This window comes from Pezoporus occidentalis, unplaced genomic scaffold (genome assembly GCF_034315485.1).
Source record: "Pezoporus occidentalis ecotype Australia unplaced genomic scaffold, CSIRO_AGI_Poc_V1 ctg29, whole genome shotgun sequence".
In the NCBI taxonomy this organism is placed as follows: Eukaryota; Metazoa; Chordata; class Aves; order Psittaciformes; family Psittacidae; genus Pezoporus; species Pezoporus occidentalis.
The window spans coordinates 6,965,693-6,987,205 of NW_026914829.1; the positions used below are offsets into that span (position 1 = coordinate 6,965,693).

Below are 21,513 nucleotides of genomic sequence, written 5' to 3' on the forward strand. Positions count from 1 at the left end.
ACTTTCCTTCAGTTTAATGCCTGCAAACACTTTATCTTTTGAACATTTGACAGGACAAACAAAGGAAAACAAAGTCAAGCATCATTTCCCATTAGGAAGTAAACCATTGTTCGATAGGATGGAGCACAAGGTTCCCAGAGTCATACTACACATACAGGAATGCTGCACACAGGGAGGGTTATGTTGAAAATTAGGGATTTAATGAAATATACTTGCTTTTCTTTCTTGTTTTCTAAACTCACCTGTCTCCTGAAGCATCTGCCCCTGTCTGCATGGCATGGCTGTTGCTGTGTGTTGAACCAAGTGCTGTGGTCGAGGTGGACAGCCTGTTAGCAGCTTCAGCCACGGTGGAAGATCTGGGCTCCTGACCTGTGTGGTGAGACCCAGCTGCACTGGGGATGGGGGGGAGGTTTCTAAGAGATGTGAAGGATCAGATGGATATTCTGGCATAAAGGAATGAAGCACAGTATAAAGAAAAGTTAAGCAGTCCAGAACATCTGAGAGTGTTGGGGGGGGACATGACGGGGGACACCGGTGGAATTACTGTTAATATTTACTATTAGGCTGGAGGTTTAGTGTTTTAGAGAACCAGAACTAACACACAGCTAGTCCTCTTTCTTAGTGTTTTTTCTTGGTTATCCTATTCAAGAACAGGATTTTTGGTTATGATGAGCAACTGGAAAGAATGTCCCCTGTGCACAGGGACAAAATGAAGGATTTGGATGCCTTTAACCTTGATGCTCTGTAACTCACAGCAAGCACTTCTCCAGATCCATTCTTGTTAATATGCCTATAAATTAAACTTAATTGATCAAAAATTTAGCAGGTAAGTGTGGGTGATAGAAGACTGTGCCTTTAAACACAGGATTAGTAGGTCAGCTTGCAGCAAGAATTTAAGCGATGGTGGGATTAAACTATTGAAGTTATACCTGAACTAAACAGCTCCAAACAGCTTCTTCAAAGACTGTACTCTCAGCCACCTCCTCTTCTCTGCTCTCTCACGCATTCCTGAGATCTCAGAGAGCCTTCCCCATCCTTCCCTGAAATCCCTGATAATTTCCTATTAGTGTCAGGACATTATTTTTCCCCTTAGGGGAGGAATTACATGCTAGAGGTTGATTTTGTTTGTCTGTTTTATTACCTCTAAGCCTGTAAATCTGGAAATTTAAGCATCACTTAGAAGTTGCCAGTTTTGGAATGAGTGAGACCTACCCCAGTATTCCTCTTTTGAACACTCAGAAGCTGTGCCAAAGGGGCCTTGCAGACTTAGTCTCAGAATATATGTGTGAGCCTATTACAGCTAATACTGTAATTTGCCAACCATTTCCAAATATTTGATACTGTTTTCCATATGTAATAGTGGTATCTTTTTAATGAATTGGCAACCTTAGTTGAAGAGTAATAGTTACTCATGCCCAACATATGGAAGGGGAAAAATTCTCTTTATCAGGACCACTTACTGGGAAAAGGGGAGGTAGGGCTGTAATCCCCTCTCCTAGAGAGGCATATGCTGGAGTACTTGCACATGGTCACTATGCTGCGACACAGCTGGGCAGGTGCTGCCTGCAGTGGGCTGTGATGCTCTGACCCTTTGCTTCTCTTAGGTGAGTACCTGAACATCAAACAGGGACTGAGGACTGGAAAAAATTTACGTATTCTAAGGGAGTGGCACAGGTTAAGCTGAAATGCCTGAGGAAGAATGGTTCCATGGAAATTATCCCTAAAACTAGTAATTTCTCATTTTGGTTGGATGGGTGACTTTGACTAGCTGACTGCAACTGCTTTAGGAGAGCACACCTGCCTGACTCTGCCTGTAACAGCCAGGACACAGGAGGCCAGAGTGGAGGTTTTACTTTAAGGTATAACCCTAGTCATCAGTTACAGCAAACACTTTGGTTAACACGAGTAAGTACTGGTATAAAGAGTTGTCAAATTACGTTCTTTACTACAAGTGAGGCATTACCAAAATTATTGTCCTGAAGAGACCAAAACAATCCATCAACATGACTTGCTTAGGTGACATAATTAAAATCTAGCTTCTATGCATCCAATGACTTCAGACCATGCAGTCACTTTTAATCAAGCTCTGGTATTTGCCTAACCTAAGAAATATATTCATTAAATAGTTAAGCAGCTTGTGGAACTAGTCCCAACACTCAGTTTTGCCCAGTGTTAAAAGCTTTTAACAGCGCTCATTACAGTGTGATTCTGCACTCAAAATATTTAAGATTAAAAATAAATTGTGATAGCCCTGCAGTGAAGTGCCATTTGGCATGTGTGCACAGGTTTCTTCACCCCTGTTTTTTTCATGTGGAAGAAAGGTGTAAAAACTCATCTTGCTGGCTTTCAGACCTGAGCACCCTGGTGACCACCAAGTTGAACATGAGCCAACCAGTAGGCCCTTGCCCCAAATAGGTTAATGGTATCCTGGGCTGCATCAGGAGGTAGAGGGAGATGATCCTGACTTTAGAACCTTTCTTTAAAGCTCTCAGAGGTAGCAGGTAGCATCTACATAATAATACTTACAGGGAGTTTTGTTAAGGGTAGCAAAACTGTAACCATGTTAAAGGAGTGATTAATGGATACCAGCCATCACCATCCATTGTCAAGGTTACCTGGGTCACATAGGGTAATAACAGCCAGGAAAGCAAGTCTACATGTAATGGTTTATTTAACCATTATATTAATTAAAGAAATGGGGTGCAAATCATTGTTGAAGAGCTGCTGGTTCCCTACCACATCCAGTGGCTTCCACAGTGCTTAGGAAAGTAAGGCATGTGGCACTGTTGTGAATTAACTGGAGTAAGAATGGATGTCATTAGCTCCACACCTGATCATTACTGTAGTCATAGCAGAAAGAAAAAAAAACCCAACAAAAAACCCCACATAAAACCCTGTACTGAAAAATCTACCAATGGGTAAGGCTGTAGTTTCCTCTCCTGAGGAAACAAATATTTTCCTCCTCTTGCACAGCCTAGTCCAGCTATCCTATTAAAAAAAAGTGCTAACTCAACCAATTGCTACCCAACAGTCTCACGTGGACTGCTTGTATGCTGCTCGTTCCATTCCCAGCTACTACAGATCTTACACATTCAAGTTGATTCATCTCTATGCACAGGAAACTTCTATGAATAGTAGATAAAAATGTGATATATTACACTGTACAAAACTAGATTCAGACCAAGCAAGTGCAGAATATAGTATATGATTTATTTTTTTCTGTAAATTACATATTATTTGTTAAGTTTCACTGACAAATCCAAAACTTCCCTAATTTTTCCTTTACCTGCCTAGAGCCAAGCAATTAATTTTGTTCTACAGGATAGAAGAAAACAGCTTCCTGGAGAACTTAGCATCTGATTAACTTGGCCAAAGGTGCTTCAGCTCAGATTGACACTCAGTTTCCCAGAGCTTGTAAAGAGTTGTCAGGGTGCCTGGTGGTAGCAGAATGTCCTGCCATGGTACCAGTCTAGAAACGAGCAACTCCATTCTCAATGAATTTCAGTAATGTCTTCTTCTTAGAAGATGAATTAATGCAGTTGCATTTGTAGACAAACAATATAAATGAAGGCTGTAGCTACCATCAAAAAAAAAAAAAAAAAATCTCGCTTTGCAGTAGCCCCAGATCTCAAGTTACATAGGGTGTGCTGAGATAGGTTATATGCTTATTAAAGTCTTTAAGAAAAATAAATGCTTTTGTGTAATATATGTACAAAGACTAGTTGATTTCCTTCATTCATAGGTCCAACAACAGATACAACCACAGCTATATTTCATTCACTACCTCACAATAATTAATGCCTCCTTGGTAACTGATATATTAAGAATCCAAGATAATATTGGCTTATTCTTAATATAGTGCAAATTACATGGAGGTGTTTTGAAAACAGCGTCGTAAAAAAAGAAGGATTAACAGAAAACTCCTCCTTTGGTCCCTGCAAAAGTAGCTCAGCTCTTCCATCACATTTTCAAAACTCCCTCACATAATTTTAGCCAACTATTAAGGCGCCAAGAGAATGGATTTAAAGTTGAGATTAAAATGGTCTTTCTTGGACTTGAAAAGAAGTCCACTGTGGATTTCCTGACAAAGAAATTTATTTAATGTGTCTCCTCCTCCTCAGCTCTTTCCTCCCCAAAAGCAATACACCAAATAAACCTGTCTGGTAATCTCCCTCCACATCATTTTTTTGTTTTAAACTACAACAGAACATTACACTTAAATATATTGCACAAAAAGCATAACGCAGCCTGCCTGACTCTTCACAGAAATAGCCACAAACACAGGAGAACAGCTATTGAACATCTCAGAATTTGAAGAGATCAATGAAATGCTGAGGAGATACTGGCATGAGACAGGTGTCTGGATCACTGGCTGTGCAGGGGTGTCCCGTATCCTGCAGAATAAAGGAGAAAGCAGTAAATTCTCTTTCCACACTCACAGTCTCCCCCCACACCCAATTAAAAGAAAAAAAGGGTAAAAATTCACAGCTAGGCAGTTGCAACTATTTCCACTGGAAACAAACTGATAGGAACTCACTTTAAGAATTCACCATATTTGTCTTTAACAGCTTAGTCTAAAACAATTAAGAGAACAGGCCTTTCCAGTTTGACTGTGGTAGTGCTGGGGAGCTTCAGATATCAGAAGAAAATCCAACCTCTCTCATCCTACCAGAACCAGAATATCTGAGTTAGAGCACTTGGAAAAACCTCTCATATTCCCTATCCATTATTTTTTGATTAAAAATAAAAAAGAGCAGCTGTTTTGTTGAACCTAAATTATCTGTTTAATGAAAATCTGCAATCAACTGCTACTTCAGGGAGAAAATGAGCTCTGTGCTTTCAAAGGGAAGAGTAGCAGACACTTCCTGAAAGAACTCCTGAACAGCGTGTTTGAAGTCCCAGTCATTAAAGTTCTTCTGCATTGCTTGTTCCTCCCACCACTCCCTGTTTCACTCCTCCCTTTTTCCCACCTGACAGCACTGCCTTAAAACAGGTGTTAGCATCTAGGCAAGTTGGGAATACAGAAGACAGACAGGATGAAAAGGCTTTGCCATTACAAGTTCACTAAGTCTGCAGTGCTTCCTTTAATATTACAGAAACTTGAACTCAGCACAATTGTCCATTTAAGATTCAAATTCCCCATCAAATGAAATGTTAGAAAGGACCCTCTAAAGGAAAGAAATGCTACAGATGTATTAACAGGGTCCCCACAGTTCAGCGGAGAGGCTGAATGCCTGGATCAGCAATGTTGTTAAGGCTCAGGAACTGTCCTTACAGTTCCTTACAATAATCCTTCCTAGGACAGTTCCTGAACCTTACAACAACCCCTTTTAAAGGGTTTCTCTCCCTTTCCCACCAGTATTGATGAATTCACCATGTGGGGCAAGAAAACTAGAGTAAATACATGGTGAGTAGATTGCAGACCACTGCAGTCTTCACTTCTTTCATTTCCACAGGAAATGAAGTTACATGCAATTCAGTTAATAGAAGGAAAGAACCTGTAAGCAAAACCGTTTTCTCACTTGGAAACCTACATACAGAAAGTGCTGTCAAAGATGCCACATTCCCATCCAAAGTCTTTGCAACACCAAAGTACACTAGGTGAAATAAATTCTAAATACTACTCAGCCTTTTAATAGATGTATTATCTGTATTTGGCCATTAAGTCTATACTACATGAAAATATCATGTGGTATCACATCCTCAGCCTCCCACTTTTTAGCATAATTGCTTTAACATCACCTGAGAACCAATTGTTCAATTCATGACAGAGGGAAAAACAAATAAGGAAACAAGAGAACAGACAAATAGATTAGACCCCACGTAGAACTGCCTATCTGGGCATGTTGCAGATCAGAAAGAACAGAAACTAAGACCAGAAGTGTGAAGCCTAACACCTTCATCTTGAGATGACCACTGCAAGGAAGATTCACCACAGCAAGAAACATGCGCAAAGGTGGCTGCTAATGAACTATCATCTTCTCTACCCATTGCCATGTGAATGTCTTGTCATTACTTTCCCAGTTTCCAGGGAAACACACCATTAGAATCAGGATTCTGGGAAAGAAGCTAGGATTTATCCGCTTTTAGTGCTTGCTTATATTGCTAAATATTTTAGACAGAATTTGTAATATGGTATCTGCTTCACTCTGCACATCATCATAAAAACACTTCCGAAAGCTCTGCTCAGTCAGGATTTGAGGCCCAACAAAAATCTCATAAGATCAGTTCTTGGGGGGTTTTAGTTATCAAGAACAGCAGTAATTTTATCGTGGGGGAAAAAAAAAAAAAGTGATAAGGACTGAAAAGCAGCAGCACAACTTCCCTGTAATTACGATGGATGTTATTTCCCTTGAAACTACATTTAATAAATAGTGTTCAAATACTATTGATTTTCAGTGCACCTACTTAAAGCTAAAACAGAACTCTTCTAAATTAACAAGAGAATGCACCAGGAGTGTTTACTGGTAAATGTAGTTTGTTTTCCTCCTCAAATGTTATCATAACTGGACATTAAGAAGCTCCCATAACACCTTTGAAGCTATAGTCCTTTGCTGTGTAATCATTTCCAGCATTTCTTCATTCATAAAGCAACATTATAATTGCTTCTCCCCACTCTCCCAAGTCATATGCAGTCTGTTTGGGAACCGGCTTTCCTAAAGGTATGTAGGACTACAGCATTCCACATGGAATAAAATCAATTTTAGTACCTTTGCATTAAAGAAAGTTAAAAGAGTAACAAGAACCTCAGTTAAGATTTAAATACTGAATGAAATACATTAGGGAGTTTTTAAACACTGCAGATAAACTGACTTCTCAGCAAAATCTGGCTGATGTCACTGATACTATGCACATATATTAATTGGAAGTTGAATTCTGGTCCCTAGTTTAAATGGCATTAACAGGGAATATGGCAATAATAAAAAACCAAAGCTGATGAATAACTGAGATGGGAAGCCAGCATTAACTTATCTAACAGGGAAACAAGAAATAAAGTATTCCTGCTGCTAAACTGACATGGGAAAAGTAAAAATCAAAGCAAAAACAGTATAAACAATTAGAAATGGACACATTATTCACTTTGACATGACAGAACAGTCAGCAATGAAAACAGACGAGACACACAGGAAATACCTTGAGTAACAAAGCAAGGTGGTAGTCCTTTGAGATCGTGAACAAGGAAGCAGGAAGGAGAGCCATAAAGTAAAAGAAGCAGAGTTAAAGTTTACTGAAGCTACTGTTCATACACCATTTAGAAACAGTCTTCTATTCCTGTGGCAAATCACAAGCAGCTGGAGAACCAAAACCAGCACAAGCCCCAGGAAGACTAAAACCAAGTGTGAAGCATTATCACTTATGTAAAACCATCTCACTATTGCACATAAAGCCCAGGATACTGAATGAAGAAAAGGTATTTCAGTGTCTGTGATCACCTCTGGGATAACTGAAGTGTACTACTGAGTGAGCTAAGAAAATAAAAGAACTGCCCATAATTGCAATGCTGCCTAGTGGAACAGAAGAAATATTATACACAAAAACCATTCACTGAAGCATCAGTCAATAATCAGTCTGCCATTACTTTCACACTACTGAAATTATATATTTTTCCCCAATTTCATCACAGACAAATCCAAGAAGTTACATCTGAAAGACAGTAATTTAATACAAAGAGGTTTTTATAATCATTCCTTCCTTTAACATTGAAAAGAACAAGATGTTCTATTATAGCATTTTATTTTCCCCAGCGAATTTAGGAGTCTCCTTATTGTATTTAACATTACTATGTTCACAGGTTTTAAACAAATGCAGGAATACAAATGCCACTTCCTGAAAAGCTCTTACAGATTTGTTAAAAGTAACAGCAACATTATTATAGCCAACTGGAATGTGAAAAGTCATTTCCCTACTTCAGCTGTGTGCTAATTCAATTCAGTAGCCATCAGTCCTTTCTTTTTCAACGCCTTCTTTAAATGGACACAAAATGCAGGACTGAAAGAATTTCTTGTGTGTAGCCCTCTCACGTTGCCAGCAATTATATTATCCATTTCATAAACCTATGAGAAGGCTTCTTATCACCACCTAGGCCTGTGCTTTGAGGCTATTTCTGAATCCCACTGCTTAGAAACTCAACTCTCAGCCTAAGATTACCAACTAGTTTCTACAATTTATGTGCACCAAGGAAGCTCATTAGCTTAAATAATTTCTCTAAGTAGTCTCATGTTTATTCATCCCTTCTCCATCTCTGAGAATAATTTATGGAGACCAGTCACATTTCTTATTAGCACTAACACAGCCAATTACTTTTAACCTCTGCCAGTCTTCTCCATGCCCTGATCCCTTAAGTGCTTTTTCCTCTGCAGCTATTCCAATGTTTTGTTTTGTTCTTGAAGGCTGGGGGGGGGGGGAGGGGGAGAAGGAAAATGCAATATCAGGAAATGCTCAGCTCTCTGAAGTTCTTCTAAATGCCCTTGAAAGCCAAAGTTGCCCAATTTCTTAAGTGTGCCATTAAAAGAAGAAACTGTTTTTTTACATATCACAAACTACCTGAAGAACCCAGTGCTTCCATTCGTTTAAAGATTCAAACACTTGCTACTCTTCCCTGTAAAGTAACCGATTTCTTTTTTAAAGTTTGTTTTTCCTTTTTTTTTTGATTTGCTTCACACCAATGGAATTAGGCAGAGTAAAATCTTCAGCTGAGAACAGCAATCTGTACATTATAGATACAATTATATGTCAACCACTCATATGTGTTTAATAATCTGTCTAATCAAGTATGATACTGAAACTGCACAACCTCTGTGGTCACACCATTCCTTTGCTCAGCTGTTCTCATGGCAGGCTTAGGTCCTCAAGCCTCCCTGGTTACTTGGCCTTCACCTGAACACTATCCAGTTTATCAGTGTGTCTTCTATACTGGGAACTCCTAGTGATGCAATATCCCAGGTGCAGTCTAATTTAAAGTGCCAAGTGAAAAGGAATAATCACTTTCCTCAACCTGCTGACTGTGCTCTTGTTAAAACAGCCAATCCTAAAAACCTGCTATATAATTTTAATGCAGAAGCACATAATCTGTAACCACACCATCACTTTTAAGACCTGTCCAAACCTCCAGGATGAGGCAGTCAGCACTGGAATGGTGATCTAGTAGGTACTGCTCACCAATCCAAACAAAGTACCTTCAGAACTTACTCTGTTGTGTTTCCCTAAAAATATAAAACCACAAAATGAGTGCTATTATTCCAGTAGTAGATTGGAGTAGTCAAGGTAACGAGATATCTGCCTGTACAGGTTCACTGCCTCTTACTGGCACATGCCACCTCCAAAATTAAACATTTAATGCCAAACACATTTTATTCATTCCTAATACTAAAGTGCTATGCTTTTAATTATACCAAAATAAGAACGAGAGAAATTTACTCTAGAAAGCATTACCCCTTTACACAGCAAAGCCAGATGAGCCAAACAAATCTGATACCAGAAATTCCCACCTGCATCCATGCTCTGTGCTAATCTTTCCAGTTTCAAAGAGAAAACTTACATACTGAGCAACATTTTTAAGACTTACTTCATTGTCATCAATAGTTCTTAGTCATCCTTGACACAGGTTTTTCAGCAAATGCCCAAGCCTTTCACAAAAGCAGCCAATTCTGACTACCTACCTTCCTACTATTAATTTAGCAAAACATATTAGTACCTGGAAGAACTCCTATGATATCAAGAACACTCAGTTTAAAGATAACACAATTCAGTAACATGCTGCTTGTATGAAAGCCAGCTCATCCTGTTAAACAGACTAGGGTTTTTTTTCTACAGGAAAAGAAAAAAAAAAAACAACACACCCCACACTCACATGGCAACTCCTCCTAAAAATCACAGAAAGACAATACAAGAACAACTCATTTCTATCAAATAGGTTTCTCAAACATTTCTTTCTCTTTGCTGCCCACTTAGTACTAAGAGATCTGGTCTTTCAGCTGTAAAATTAAAGAAGTCTCACTAACTAGAAGGCTAGATTATGGTGCAACACAAAGTAAAAGCAGGACTATGTGTTCACACACAGCTAAACATGAAAATGTCCTAGAGAAATTAAAATCATCCTGTAAAACAGAATATGCTGCATGGTAAACATCAAAATCACTGTATTTGAATGGAGTTTCAAACATTCCTCCAAGCTTCATAAAGGACAGAAAAAAGACTATAGAAATAGTTTTACACCAATATGGTAGAAGTAGCATAGTAATAAATTCTCATTAGGGACACATGGATTGCAATGCCATCATTAGAAAAGGTACGTCATAAAATTGCTAACTTCATGTAAGTTCTTAACAGCTTTGCCTGAGGTTAAACAGATACAAGACACAGAGCGCAACTCTTTCCACATGTCACTTTTCCTTGCAATTCTAAGTACTGAGGTTATCAGATACCAAGAGATAAGAATGCTAGATAAAGAACAACTTTGGAATTTAATACTGATTTTATATGGAAGTTTTATATATTATTTAGAAGTTAGATATTAGTTGTCTGATCACATTTCACATGAGAAAGCTGACGAGACGATCTTACTACTTCTCCCTTCAGATGATTACCAGTAGCTGTTTGAACTTATTTCTGACTATCTGTTTCAAAGCTCTTACCTTCCAAAACAGAATACTACAGTGGCGGCAGAAATGCAAGGTGTCCCCATACTGTTCCTTTATTGGGTAATATTTCTGTAGTGCAAAGTACATCAGCTTCCAGTCAATGTGACCTTCCTCTGATGGAATCAAATGCCTACAAAACTAGACATAAAATTAATATATTTTTTAAACCATTAAAAATAGTAAACCCAGGTAAAGGTCTGTGAAAAAAAGGTGGTTAAACTGGATTTTTGTAACTAGAATTCTTTGAAGTTAGTGATCTGACATCATACATCTGCAAAGCAGTGAAAGACACCTAGCCACAAAAAAAAAAAAAAAAAAAAGGTAAACCACTAAAAATAGGAGGGGGCATATTTGCCAAGAAAAAAAGTAGGCCATACACAACTGATCAACTCCACTGTCTTGAAATGACTCTAATTATAGTCAAGAGACAAATAACAAAACCAGTATTTATAGCTGGTAAGAAATTAATTTTATATTAAAAAAAGTGAGGAGTAAGATTTTAAAAAAATGATTGTGCATTACAAACAGTGGTTTTCTGTCAAGACAATAACAACAGATTTAAATAATGATTTTTCTTTCATATTAAAGTATATACATGATTATTTTTCATATTTACTTATGACCTTTTTAGGAGGATAACAGTGATACATGTACTTCAAGGACATAATCTACATGTAAAGATGCATAATTGAGCTATTTCCTCTCAGCTTAATACACAGCCAAGGTTTACTAAGTATGCATTTGTAAAAGCTTCTGTTCTACTTGCACTGGATTAATACTCAATACATTAAAGGCTTTCTTTTTTCAGAAGACAGTGCCTAGATGGGCATAATAGCTTTGCCCTTCTGATTTCAGATACGCTTTGTTTCATAATAGCTTCCCTGGGTAGAGTACTCCCCCCCCCCCCACGTGCTCTTCAGTTATTAAGTATAGTTTTGTGGTTGTTAAATAGTTCAACAATATACTGCAGAGGACAGGAAAAACAACCTACCGCGACTCTGTAGCTTATTAAGGTAGGACACTTTTACACAGAAAAAGCAGAATTTTGCATTGGAAAATAAACATAATCATTAGATGCCTATCATTAATAACCTAATGAGAAACTGAATATGGATATTTACAAATACATTGAAAACACCATGTACAAGTGCCCCTTATAAGGCACAAGGTTAGCTGCTTCTAATAAAATGCTTAAATTACCTTTCCCCCAGCATTACCTGAGTATAGCAGCTACCTCTCCACCAGTTTTGTCACTGTTCAAAAAGCTTACCTCATCTAGCCTCAAAATCTACTCAAGTGCTACGTTAAACTTAAAACTTCTTATACTCATAACTTCACCTTGCATTCTTCTGAGCTGCTTCTGAAGGAAGGTTTTTCAGTTTGCCTTTGTCTATAGTCTCCATGAAGTTCATTCCAAATCCCGTCATCTAACCAAATTCTTATTTGGGTCAACTGTACATTAGGTTAATTGATACTGTAACAGGAAAGATGGAAGTGAGTAATACTTAATCTGATGGTCACTGACCAAACGGTACCATTTTAACCTGTCAGATTTAAGAATGGTTGTCTTCACTTCCTCCTGTCTGGAATGTCCTAGGTTTTTGAAGTTCTTCCTCCAGCTCTGATGAGGAAGAACTGATGATTAACTCATCAGTTATCTCAACCAATGTAAAACAGCTCAGATAGAAATGTTACACTGGAAAGAACAAACACAACAACTGCAGTTGCCTCAAAACTGTGGTGTTGTCTGATTTTGCCCCATTATATATTACCATCAGAAAATGGTTTTGGAGGCATTCCTAGATTACTTCAACGCTTTTTACGACGAAGTGACAGAAAAGTACCATTTTCCTTTGTGTTCTTAATTTCAAAATCTCAAGCGTCTGTTCTATTCTTTTATGCAAAAATAGAATGTTGGCTTGACCAGACAGTTGTGTAGTCTCAAAGTTTGAGCAATCTGTCTGCCTACCTTGGTTAGTAAAACAAGTTCTACTTTAGGTACTAAAAGAAGAAACACCTTAGAGATAATCCTCTACTGCACCTGTTGGGGACTGTGTGGTTTAAAACAAAACACCTTACAGTAGACAATCTTTTAAATAATGTAAAGAAAGAGCCCAAAAGTTATCCTCACCTCACAGACATGCTGAATACCGTTTTCAGTAAGAAACAAGCCCCCAAAACAGAATATTTTCACCATTACTGCACACCATTACATTTTTATCTCAAAAAGTGCAAGTTCACACTTCATTAGTATACTATATTGCAAAATTCATGCATTTTGATAGAGTTTATTACCTGCTTTTCTGCAAAGTGGTACTGGCAGAGTTTTTTCCATAACTGTCTGTCTTCACTGAGCATGTATAAAGTTGGGGTCACTTGACCCAGAGTAATAACATCCCAGCCATCAGAGAGCCTGTGTAAGATGTTTCTCAGTGTATGAAGAGGGAGATCGATAAGTGTAAGACCATTGTTGACTTGCTGGAAGTAAAAGTTGAAGACTTTTCATTAAAAAACTTCAGTGTAAGGTACAAATAAGATCCTTCCCATAGAGGCGTCTCAGGTCTTACTTCAGTTTGTACAAAACCACTGAGTGATATCTATGGTTAATTCTGTGATACTTTATCACTTGGCTACCATTCTTCTCTAACTGCTGTTGCTGAAAATTGTATGATTCAAGGTACAGAAGGAGCTACAGGCTGCAGTTTAATATCTTACAGCTTTTCTACTGTTAAAATAAACATATACTAAATTATTACATTTCAAATAATTTTAAAACATTTCTCAAAATAATTCGAGAGTATAAGGTCTTGAAAACTATGATATATTCAATTTGATTTTGAGAAGTATGCTAAACCCCTAACTATAATAAAGGTATGCACTAATCATTTATAATTTGTAGGATAACTACAATTTCTCAATTTTTATTATGAAACAGAGCAAATGCCAATTTGCCTTAAGACAACTAAAGAATTTAGTATAAAGCAACCTGGTCTACTGGAAGAAGTCCCTACTCATGGCAGGGGGGTTGGAACTAGATGATCTTTAAGGTCCTTTCCAATATAAACCATTCTAGGATTCTATGTAGGACTGAAAAACAGAAATACAGAATGAAAGCATTATGAAAGTCACATGCAGAGGAGTCTGGAGATAGTTCCTAGCATATATAAATGGAGAAAACCAAGGTGGAGGGGGGTGGAGGGGGGTGTGATAGATTAGAGATCTGAGAAAGTTTTCATTGGGAGTGAAACTCTGCTGAACTTTCTCTTTAAGGGTGTAACCTACAGCACAACTCCTGCATGACTGAATCTGGAGCCTACACTGCCAGAAGGCACAAAGCCCAGCAGGGCAGGTGGCAGTGTGGACAGCTGCCAGCCACACCCGGCAGAGCTGTTCCATCATAAGGCACTGGCAGCTCAGCAACCGTACTCCAGCAGGCTCTGACTTCCATCAGTTTATTTCGCAACTATTCATCTCACTTATAGACTAGACTTTCCATTGTGTCACTCACATGTTATATACATCTCTGGGACTGTCGTCCTGTTCAGGAATATGAGTATTACAGATGCAAGACATCTCACTGGTTATTTCAACCAATGTAAAAAAGCTCAGATGGAAGTGTCATGCTGAAAAGAAACAAATACAGCAACGGCAGTGTCTCAAAACTGTCTATGCTGTCGTTGCTTGGCATATGAAAACTGCTGAGACTGGGTTCCCCATTTCTCCTTTCTATTCCAAAATCAGCTGTCTTATTCAGATACCTGGCACACACAGCAAGGGCAATTTCAAAATTTCATAGATGAAAACAGACCAAACAGGTTTATGACTTTACTGTGAGCAGTATCTTGCACCATTTCTTCCTCCAGGAGCAACCCAGACAGATTAAAAAGAATGCCTGCTTATCATCAGAAGTTTCCACTATAAAAAGCTGGAACAGTGCATGCCACATGCGTTGAACAGTCACATGATCAGACTCCAGATGCTGAAGTCATTATTCCATTTTTACAAAAAGCAATTGTGCTAATGAATAACCCTGTTAAATTGCCCCTTGAATATTTTATTTCTGATTTCTTGATTCCCCAGTAACACTGAAGTTTAACCATGCCAAGTGCAAGGCGCTACACCTGGGTCGGAGCAATCCCAGGCACAGCTACAGGTTGGGCAGAGAAGAGATTCAGAGCAGCCCTGTGGAGAAGGGGTGCTGGTCGATGAGAAAATGAACATGAGCCAGCTTCAGTGTGCACTCGCAGCCCAGAAAGCCAAACGTATCCTGGGCTGCATCAAAAGGAGCATGACCAGCAGGTCGAAGGAGGTGATCCTGCCCCTCTACTCTGCTCTTGTGAGACCTCACCTGCAGTACTGTGTACAGTTCTGGTGTCCTCAACATAAAAAGGACATGGAACTGTTGGAACAAGTCCAGAGAAGGGCCATGAGGATGATGAGGGGACTGGAGCACCTTCCGTATGAAGACAGGCTGAGGAAATTGGGGCTGTTCAGCCTGGAGAAGAGAAGGCTGCGTGGGGACCTCAGAGCAGCCTTCCAGTATCTGAAGGGGGGCTACAGGGACGCTGGGGAGGGACTATTCATTAGAGACTGTAGTTGATAGGACAAGGGGTAACGGGTTAAAACTTAGGGGAAGTTTAGATTGGATATAAGGAGGAAATTCTTTCCTCTTAGGGTGGTGGGGCACTGGAATGGGTTGCCCAGGGAAGTTGTGAATGCTTCATCCCTGGCAGTGTTCAAGGCCAGGCTGGACAGAGCCTTGTGCGACATGGTTTAGTGTGAGGTATCCCTGCCCCTGGCTCGGGGGTTGGAACTAGATGATCTTAAGGTCCTTTCCAACCCTAACCATTCGATGATTCTATTACTTTTTTTTTTTTTTTTGTAGTAGAACATTTCCTTTGGAATTAAAAATCTGTATTTTTTCTCTATGTTTGCTCTACTAAGAAGTAGTAAACCATAGACAAACATCTTGAAATTCATTTGGGTGAAAACAATGACATCTATATCACAAAGCAGCACTACAGCAGCAGCTCTCATGAGAAAAGAGCTAGTAAAACATTAAAAAATGAAGTTGATTACATTTTAATAAGTTTATATTACTTTGTAAAGCCAAATAAAACAAATGAAACTTTGGTTCATGATTTGTGAGTGAACAACGTTCAATATAATTCCCCCCCTCCAATTACTTTTCTGGCATGATTTAATAACATACCTTGTTCATCTGAAGGTTTTTCAGTTGTTGTTGCCACAGAAGGATAGTTTCTAATCTGCAAATCCAAATATTGATGTTCCCTACCAACACAGATTTTCCTACTCCTCTAATCAGTATACAGAGAGTAGAACTCAGATCCTGTAGAAGATCTTTGATTAATCGTGGATTATATTGGTCTTCCATGACTGGAAAATGAAACAAAAAATACAATTTTGGTTAACTGAGTTAATCCAGGTAATACAGTTAGGTCAAGTTAATCAACACTTTTTTTTTTGAGGAAATCATTACAACTCAGCTGTTTCAAACAGCTGCCCTAACTCCAACCATGACATTCATTAATGTTGTTTCAACAATTAAGATTTCATGCTATACATTTAATAAACTTAATGCTGAACAAGTACTTACAAATCTAATTTCATCTGTTCAAAGTTGATAGTTATTACATCTCCATTTAGTGTGGTTATCAGAAATGTTTCAATATTATGCAATAGCTGGTTTATTTTAAACAAACAAAGAAAAGCAGTTATGTACTTTAAATCTCAGTGCATCATGCAAACTGAAGAAACCCCATGTTGCTAATATAAAAACTTTCACATTTCATAAAGAGTATAATTTAATTGCATCTAATAGTTTCTGAATAGAATCTAACTGTCATTTAACAGCAGCAATCTGTTTTAACAGACGTGATTCAATAATCAAGAGAAAACAACTTAATGCAACTGGGGGAATGCGAGTCTGAAATCTTTCACTAAGTTAATATTGCTATTTTGTTGTCTTACAATGTGAAAATAGTAATGAAGTAAGGGGGGGGGGGAACCACAAACAAAAAGCCTAACTGATACTTCAGTCACAGTGATTAAATCCAAACAACCAGATAACAAAACTTTAGGTCTTACCCTTCCGCACAATTTTGTCCAAAATGTTAAAGTAGTTCTTCTGTGCTGCACCACTCAGCGAAGTTAACTGAGATTTTGCAATTAACTGCAAAAGCTAGGACAAAGAATTAAGAGTCAGAGGAATGACACAAGTAAAGGAGGTCTTCAAAACACTTTCAGTATGTACATTCACCTACAACAGCTTGAAGCATGGCAACCCTATTTTGTGAAAACATGACTACGGAGTTCAGAAAACAAAGTGAGGAAAAACATGGAAAGCTTTAGGCATTCCCAGTGGCAGCCCGTTAACAACTCATGAAGAGATGTACATTTTCAAAATGTTCAAATACAAATACTACTGTTTACATGTGTGATGCAGTGCTACACGTATGGTCCTTATAAGCTGTAATGAAACAATGGAGGGAGTTTGTTATAGAGGCTCCTGACAGAAATGTGGTCTTTGATGTGGCCAGGTCCTGAACCCTCTGACAGATTGGGTTGCAAGGAGCATCACCCTGAACAGATACCAACTACCTGACTTCAACTTCAGAGTAAAACTATCATACTGGTCAAACTGAGGTGTGATGGACTTAGTCCACTACATTCTACTAATGGAAAGGTAAAATACAAAATGTATTTTATCTAAACTGGGAAAAAAAAAATCTGTATTACTCATACATTCAGGTCGCTGGTAGAAGAAACCACAGTAATCTAATAACGACCAGTATACATACTGTATTAGTAACATTCCCTTAACTATATAATAAGGGTCTCCCAGCTGTCCCACACATTTCTTTCTGAAACCACTGTGACCAGAACAGTGAGAGCAGTGGGAATGGTCTAGGTGCAAGTAACCAGAATAGCTTAAGTTCTTGCTGCATGTGAATCATAGAATTACAGGCTGGTTCGGGTTGGAAACATTATCTAGTTTCAACCCCCCTGCCATGGGCAGGGACACCTTCTACTAGACCAGGTTGCTCAAAGCTTCATCCAACCTGGCCCTGAACACTACCAGGGATGGAGCAACCACACCTTTCAAGCTATATCTACTAGAGGCAGCCCTTGCTCCACTCAGACATCTTTGCTTTTTACATTTTAGATTCAGTTTTGCAGCTGATAAGGACTATTTAAAGTGTGGCACTGAGCTTTACAATTGCTATTCATAATGCTGAGTTCAGAACAAGTGTTCTCAATACATCAGAAAGGGAAAGCAGGGAGCAGAAAATAGCATCCCCTACAGAGTGCTCAAAACATTAACCTGCAGATCTGTGTTCTGTAGCATCAACTACTGGCACAGAGGTAGACAAGGACAAAGCCTGCCAAAAATTATTTTGTATCTTCATTTCTAAAACACTGCTTTGACAGTACATTCAACATTAATTTTCCTTTGGAAGAAGAGAGAATACACCTGTTCTCTCCCTGATTTAATAACGTTCCTTCTGGCTTCTCTGCATGTTCCCTGACAAAACGTTATGTGCTATGAAATGAGGGAATAATTCTCCTGATGTATTTAAATATAAGCAATCTATTTATACAGTTTTTGAGACTAGATATCAGGACCTTTATATTGGCATTTTCAAAGACTTTTAGTTTGATTAATAATTTGGAGCACACATAGAGGTCCCTGGCAGTTTGCCAGTTCAAGCAAGTACGTACATTTCTCTGGATTAATTTTAAAAAATTCAGTTATGTGACTCAGACTAAAGTTCAAATCAGAGAAACAAATTCCACCTGGCTTATTTTAATAAAGAGCTCCTTTTCACTGAAGGTTAATATGGCAAGATTAGGACAATTTTACCAGGTGCATGAGTACAAGCATCTGACACGAGTTCAGTCTTACAGTGCATAGCCATGGCTTATGTTGTCTACTAGAGAGTTTAACTTTGATTGGATCAACTGTTTATTCAAATGGCAACATCTTTTAAAAAGACCAACCATATCCAACTTAATGTATCAGATATTTAACAGGTAAGAAATGATCACTGTATCTAATGTGAGGCATCCCTGCCCACAGCAGCGTGGTTGGAACTAGGTGGTCTCCTTTCCAACCCCAACCATTCTATGATTCTGTATTACAGCACAAACAAGTATAGAAAAACAGCTGATCCCACCTCCTTCCCTCACATCCCTCCTTAAAAGAGTACTGGGCAGATATCTATTTAACTTTTAGTAATGATTTAATAATAGTTAGAGAATCAAAATGAATCCTCTCTGTGGTCTGGGATCAAAGAAACGCTATCCAGTAGGGCTTGATATTTATCTTGATTTATATCTTGCTATCTTAAATGAAACAAGCAGAACACACGTAGAAGTTTGTTATTATTGTGTTTATGTATAACTAAGAATAACTCTTAGAGGAAAAGCAATAGGAACTGCTGCACTGCATTAAATGAGATCTACAGAAAACATCACCACCACTAAAAACTTCAGGGAAGTAAATGAGAACTTATGTACAGCAGATAGGCATGAGATGACCTACTTCTCAGTTGCAAACTGGCTTAAAACCTGATAGAGCAGATTAAGGGATGATTTTATAAATCTGCTGCAACTTCGCATATTACTGACATCTACAGATTGGACTGGATTACAGATGCCGTAACTTGTTAGATACAACGTCACAAATGTTTCTCAAGTCACCAAGTTCTATGGCTACAGAATAAGCAGCAGCTGTCATTCATGTTGATCGTATTTCTTAGCAGCTCAGTAACTTTTAAGGTCTTAAGATGTATCATTTCTGTACATCTGTGTCAGGTGGCCTGCATCACCTCAGAGAAACCAAGGCAAAGACATAGTTAAGTTTTTGTAACCATAAAACAAAAAAAAAAATTTAAGAATTTGCAAATAAATTCTAAAATGTCAAAAGGATTTTGGAAACATGCCTGCTATTTTAAATCCATCCTCATTTCTTCACATCTGCCACTACTGTAGGAGCGGTTTGGATCACAACACCAAACTTCTGAATTTTAAAGTATTGAACCTTTCTCAACAATTTGAAGCCTGGCTAATGAACAGAGGAGAAACCAGTCAATGGGCTGGTCAATGTTAGACTTTGTTCCCACCAAATCTTTTGAGCAACCCAGCTCAGGAACTGCAACATCTCAAAACCACATAAAATTCTAGTTCTGGATTCATTCTACATATTCATCATTCAAGTGAGGCACTAAAGTTGACACTTGGTACTGAAGTTATAACGCAAATCACCTTCTTTAGGTGCTTTTTTTAATTACTACTGTTTGAGGCTGAAAAGCCTTGGGAAAGATCAAGGTTCTTGTTTTTGCTCCCAAAACAGCATTAAACAAGGCAATGTTCTAAAGCACAATGCTACATATATCAAAAACAGAACTGCAAGGGAATAAAACAAGCAAGCACCCTACCCACTGGCCTGGAAGCAAATCCTTTTTGCTTTGTTTCCTATGGTCCCACATCTCTTGTTTTTGTGGAAGTATAATACACTGTCCCAGCTTTACAAGGATAGGTAGAAAGTGTTTTCTCTCCAAATACTCTACGACCTAGTGGTAAGGGTGTTCTCTTGATACGTTTATTTAATTTGTGCCTCTTCAAGTTCTGGATGCATTCCAATCACTACATAATTTGTGAACAGCCTTACCGCTGAACTGAATTGTAGTCTTGATACTTCTCACATTTTGAGCTTCTCTAAGAGTTGGAAAAAGCACTTTACTACCTCAAGTTAGAAGACAAAAAACTTGGGCTAGAGAAAGATCAGTATCTCCCACAACAGGTACTTCCAAGGAGTAACTGGTTAGACACAGAGGAAATTAAGGGTGGAGGTTCAACTTTAAGGGATATTAAGAAAGGTAAAGGCAGCTATATCTCATCCTAGCTTAAGTGTTCCATGAATCGCAGGACTGTTAAGAAGCTTCGGAAGAAACAAACTGCAGAATATTTACAAATCAAAGAGTCTTCTGGAAATTGCTATTTTAAACACATTTAAAATGTGGTATATTTAAGATGAATTATGCTTTACTATTTTGGGTTGTATAGGAATTATTTTGCCTTTAAAGAGAGTTCACCACACAGACTGATGAATGACAAGAGAAACTACTACCAGTGTTTCCCTGTAAATACACATCACACTGCCCATCACCATCCTCCTCAAGCTATAGGCTTTCACAGAACAATATAATGAATTTTCACCAAAGAAAAATTGCTCAGTTTGAAGTTGTGTCATCAGTATAAATTACATATGAACATGGTATTACAATCACAAATAATCTGCTGTTCAGGGCAAAATTATTTCTTTTATACACATAGGCACATCAGCAAAAGCATTTTAAAAATAGGCATATAAAATAAAGAGCTTACTTTGACCACGTAATTGAACCTTCTGATGTCCTGAATTGCACTTGAAAAGTCTAAGCGGTTAAAAGCTTCTCCCAAAGTGCAATAGCCATGTCTCTGAGAGGAAGAATAAACACACTTTAAATGGAGAGAAACAAAGATAAAATTGAGGAAAATATTCTATAAAGCACTCTTCTATGCAACTAATGCTTATGTATACCATGTTCCCTGGAAATATAATGGATCTAGACTAAAGATTTATTTAGTTTCTTGTAGAACAAATGAAACCAGATATGCTATTTGGTACTAACAGGTGCATAGGCATTATTACTCAACAGCAAGGCCTTTAAATTCATACTAGTCATGCAATCTCTAATCACTGCTATTTGAGTGCCCTGGGAATCTACTCTACTATGGCATGGGCACGCGCTGGCACTCTCTTCATGGCAATCACATTCCCCATTTGCCTCAGCACAAGGGAGAGTTG

General features: G+C 38.2%; 1 protein-coding gene and 1 long non-coding RNA gene across 5 annotated transcripts in view; one reads left to right on the forward strand and one right to left on the reverse strand.

Moving 5' to 3' along the window:
- The first annotated feature begins 263 nt into the window (after positions 1 to 263).
- LOC134167511 (uncharacterized) overlaps positions 264 to 21,513 on the forward strand; it is a 30,911-nt gene continuing 9,661 nt past the window's right edge. Inside the window, exon 1 of the long non-coding RNA XR_009966209.1 lies at positions 264 to 376. This is a non-coding gene — a long non-coding RNA (uncharacterized LOC134167511). The remainder of the gene's footprint in view (positions 377 to 21,513) is intronic.
- The window catches only part of FBXO25 (F-box protein 25), a 29,039-nt gene continuing 10,715 nt past the window's right edge, over positions 3,190 to 21,513 (reverse strand). The window contains exons 5-11 of one of the 4 annotated variants that reach the window (XM_062626264.1): positions 21,051 to 21,143; positions 16,749 to 16,842; positions 15,853 to 16,037; positions 12,936 to 13,118; positions 10,635 to 10,778; positions 7,135 to 7,161; positions 3,190 to 4,394 (exon numbers count right to left, since the gene is read on the reverse strand). In XM_062626264.1, the coding sequence (XP_062482248.1) occupies positions 4,305 to 4,394; positions 7,135 to 7,161; positions 10,635 to 10,778; positions 12,936 to 13,118; positions 15,853 to 16,037; positions 16,749 to 16,842; positions 21,051 to 21,143 (816 nt within the window). In that variant the 3' untranslated portion in view covers positions 3,190 to 4,304. The remainder of the gene's footprint in view (positions 4,395 to 7,134; positions 7,162 to 10,634; positions 10,779 to 12,935; positions 13,119 to 15,852; positions 16,038 to 16,748; positions 16,843 to 21,050; positions 21,144 to 21,513) is intronic. The other 3 variants (XM_062626266.1, XM_062626265.1, XM_062626267.1) reach the window with 3 other exon arrangements.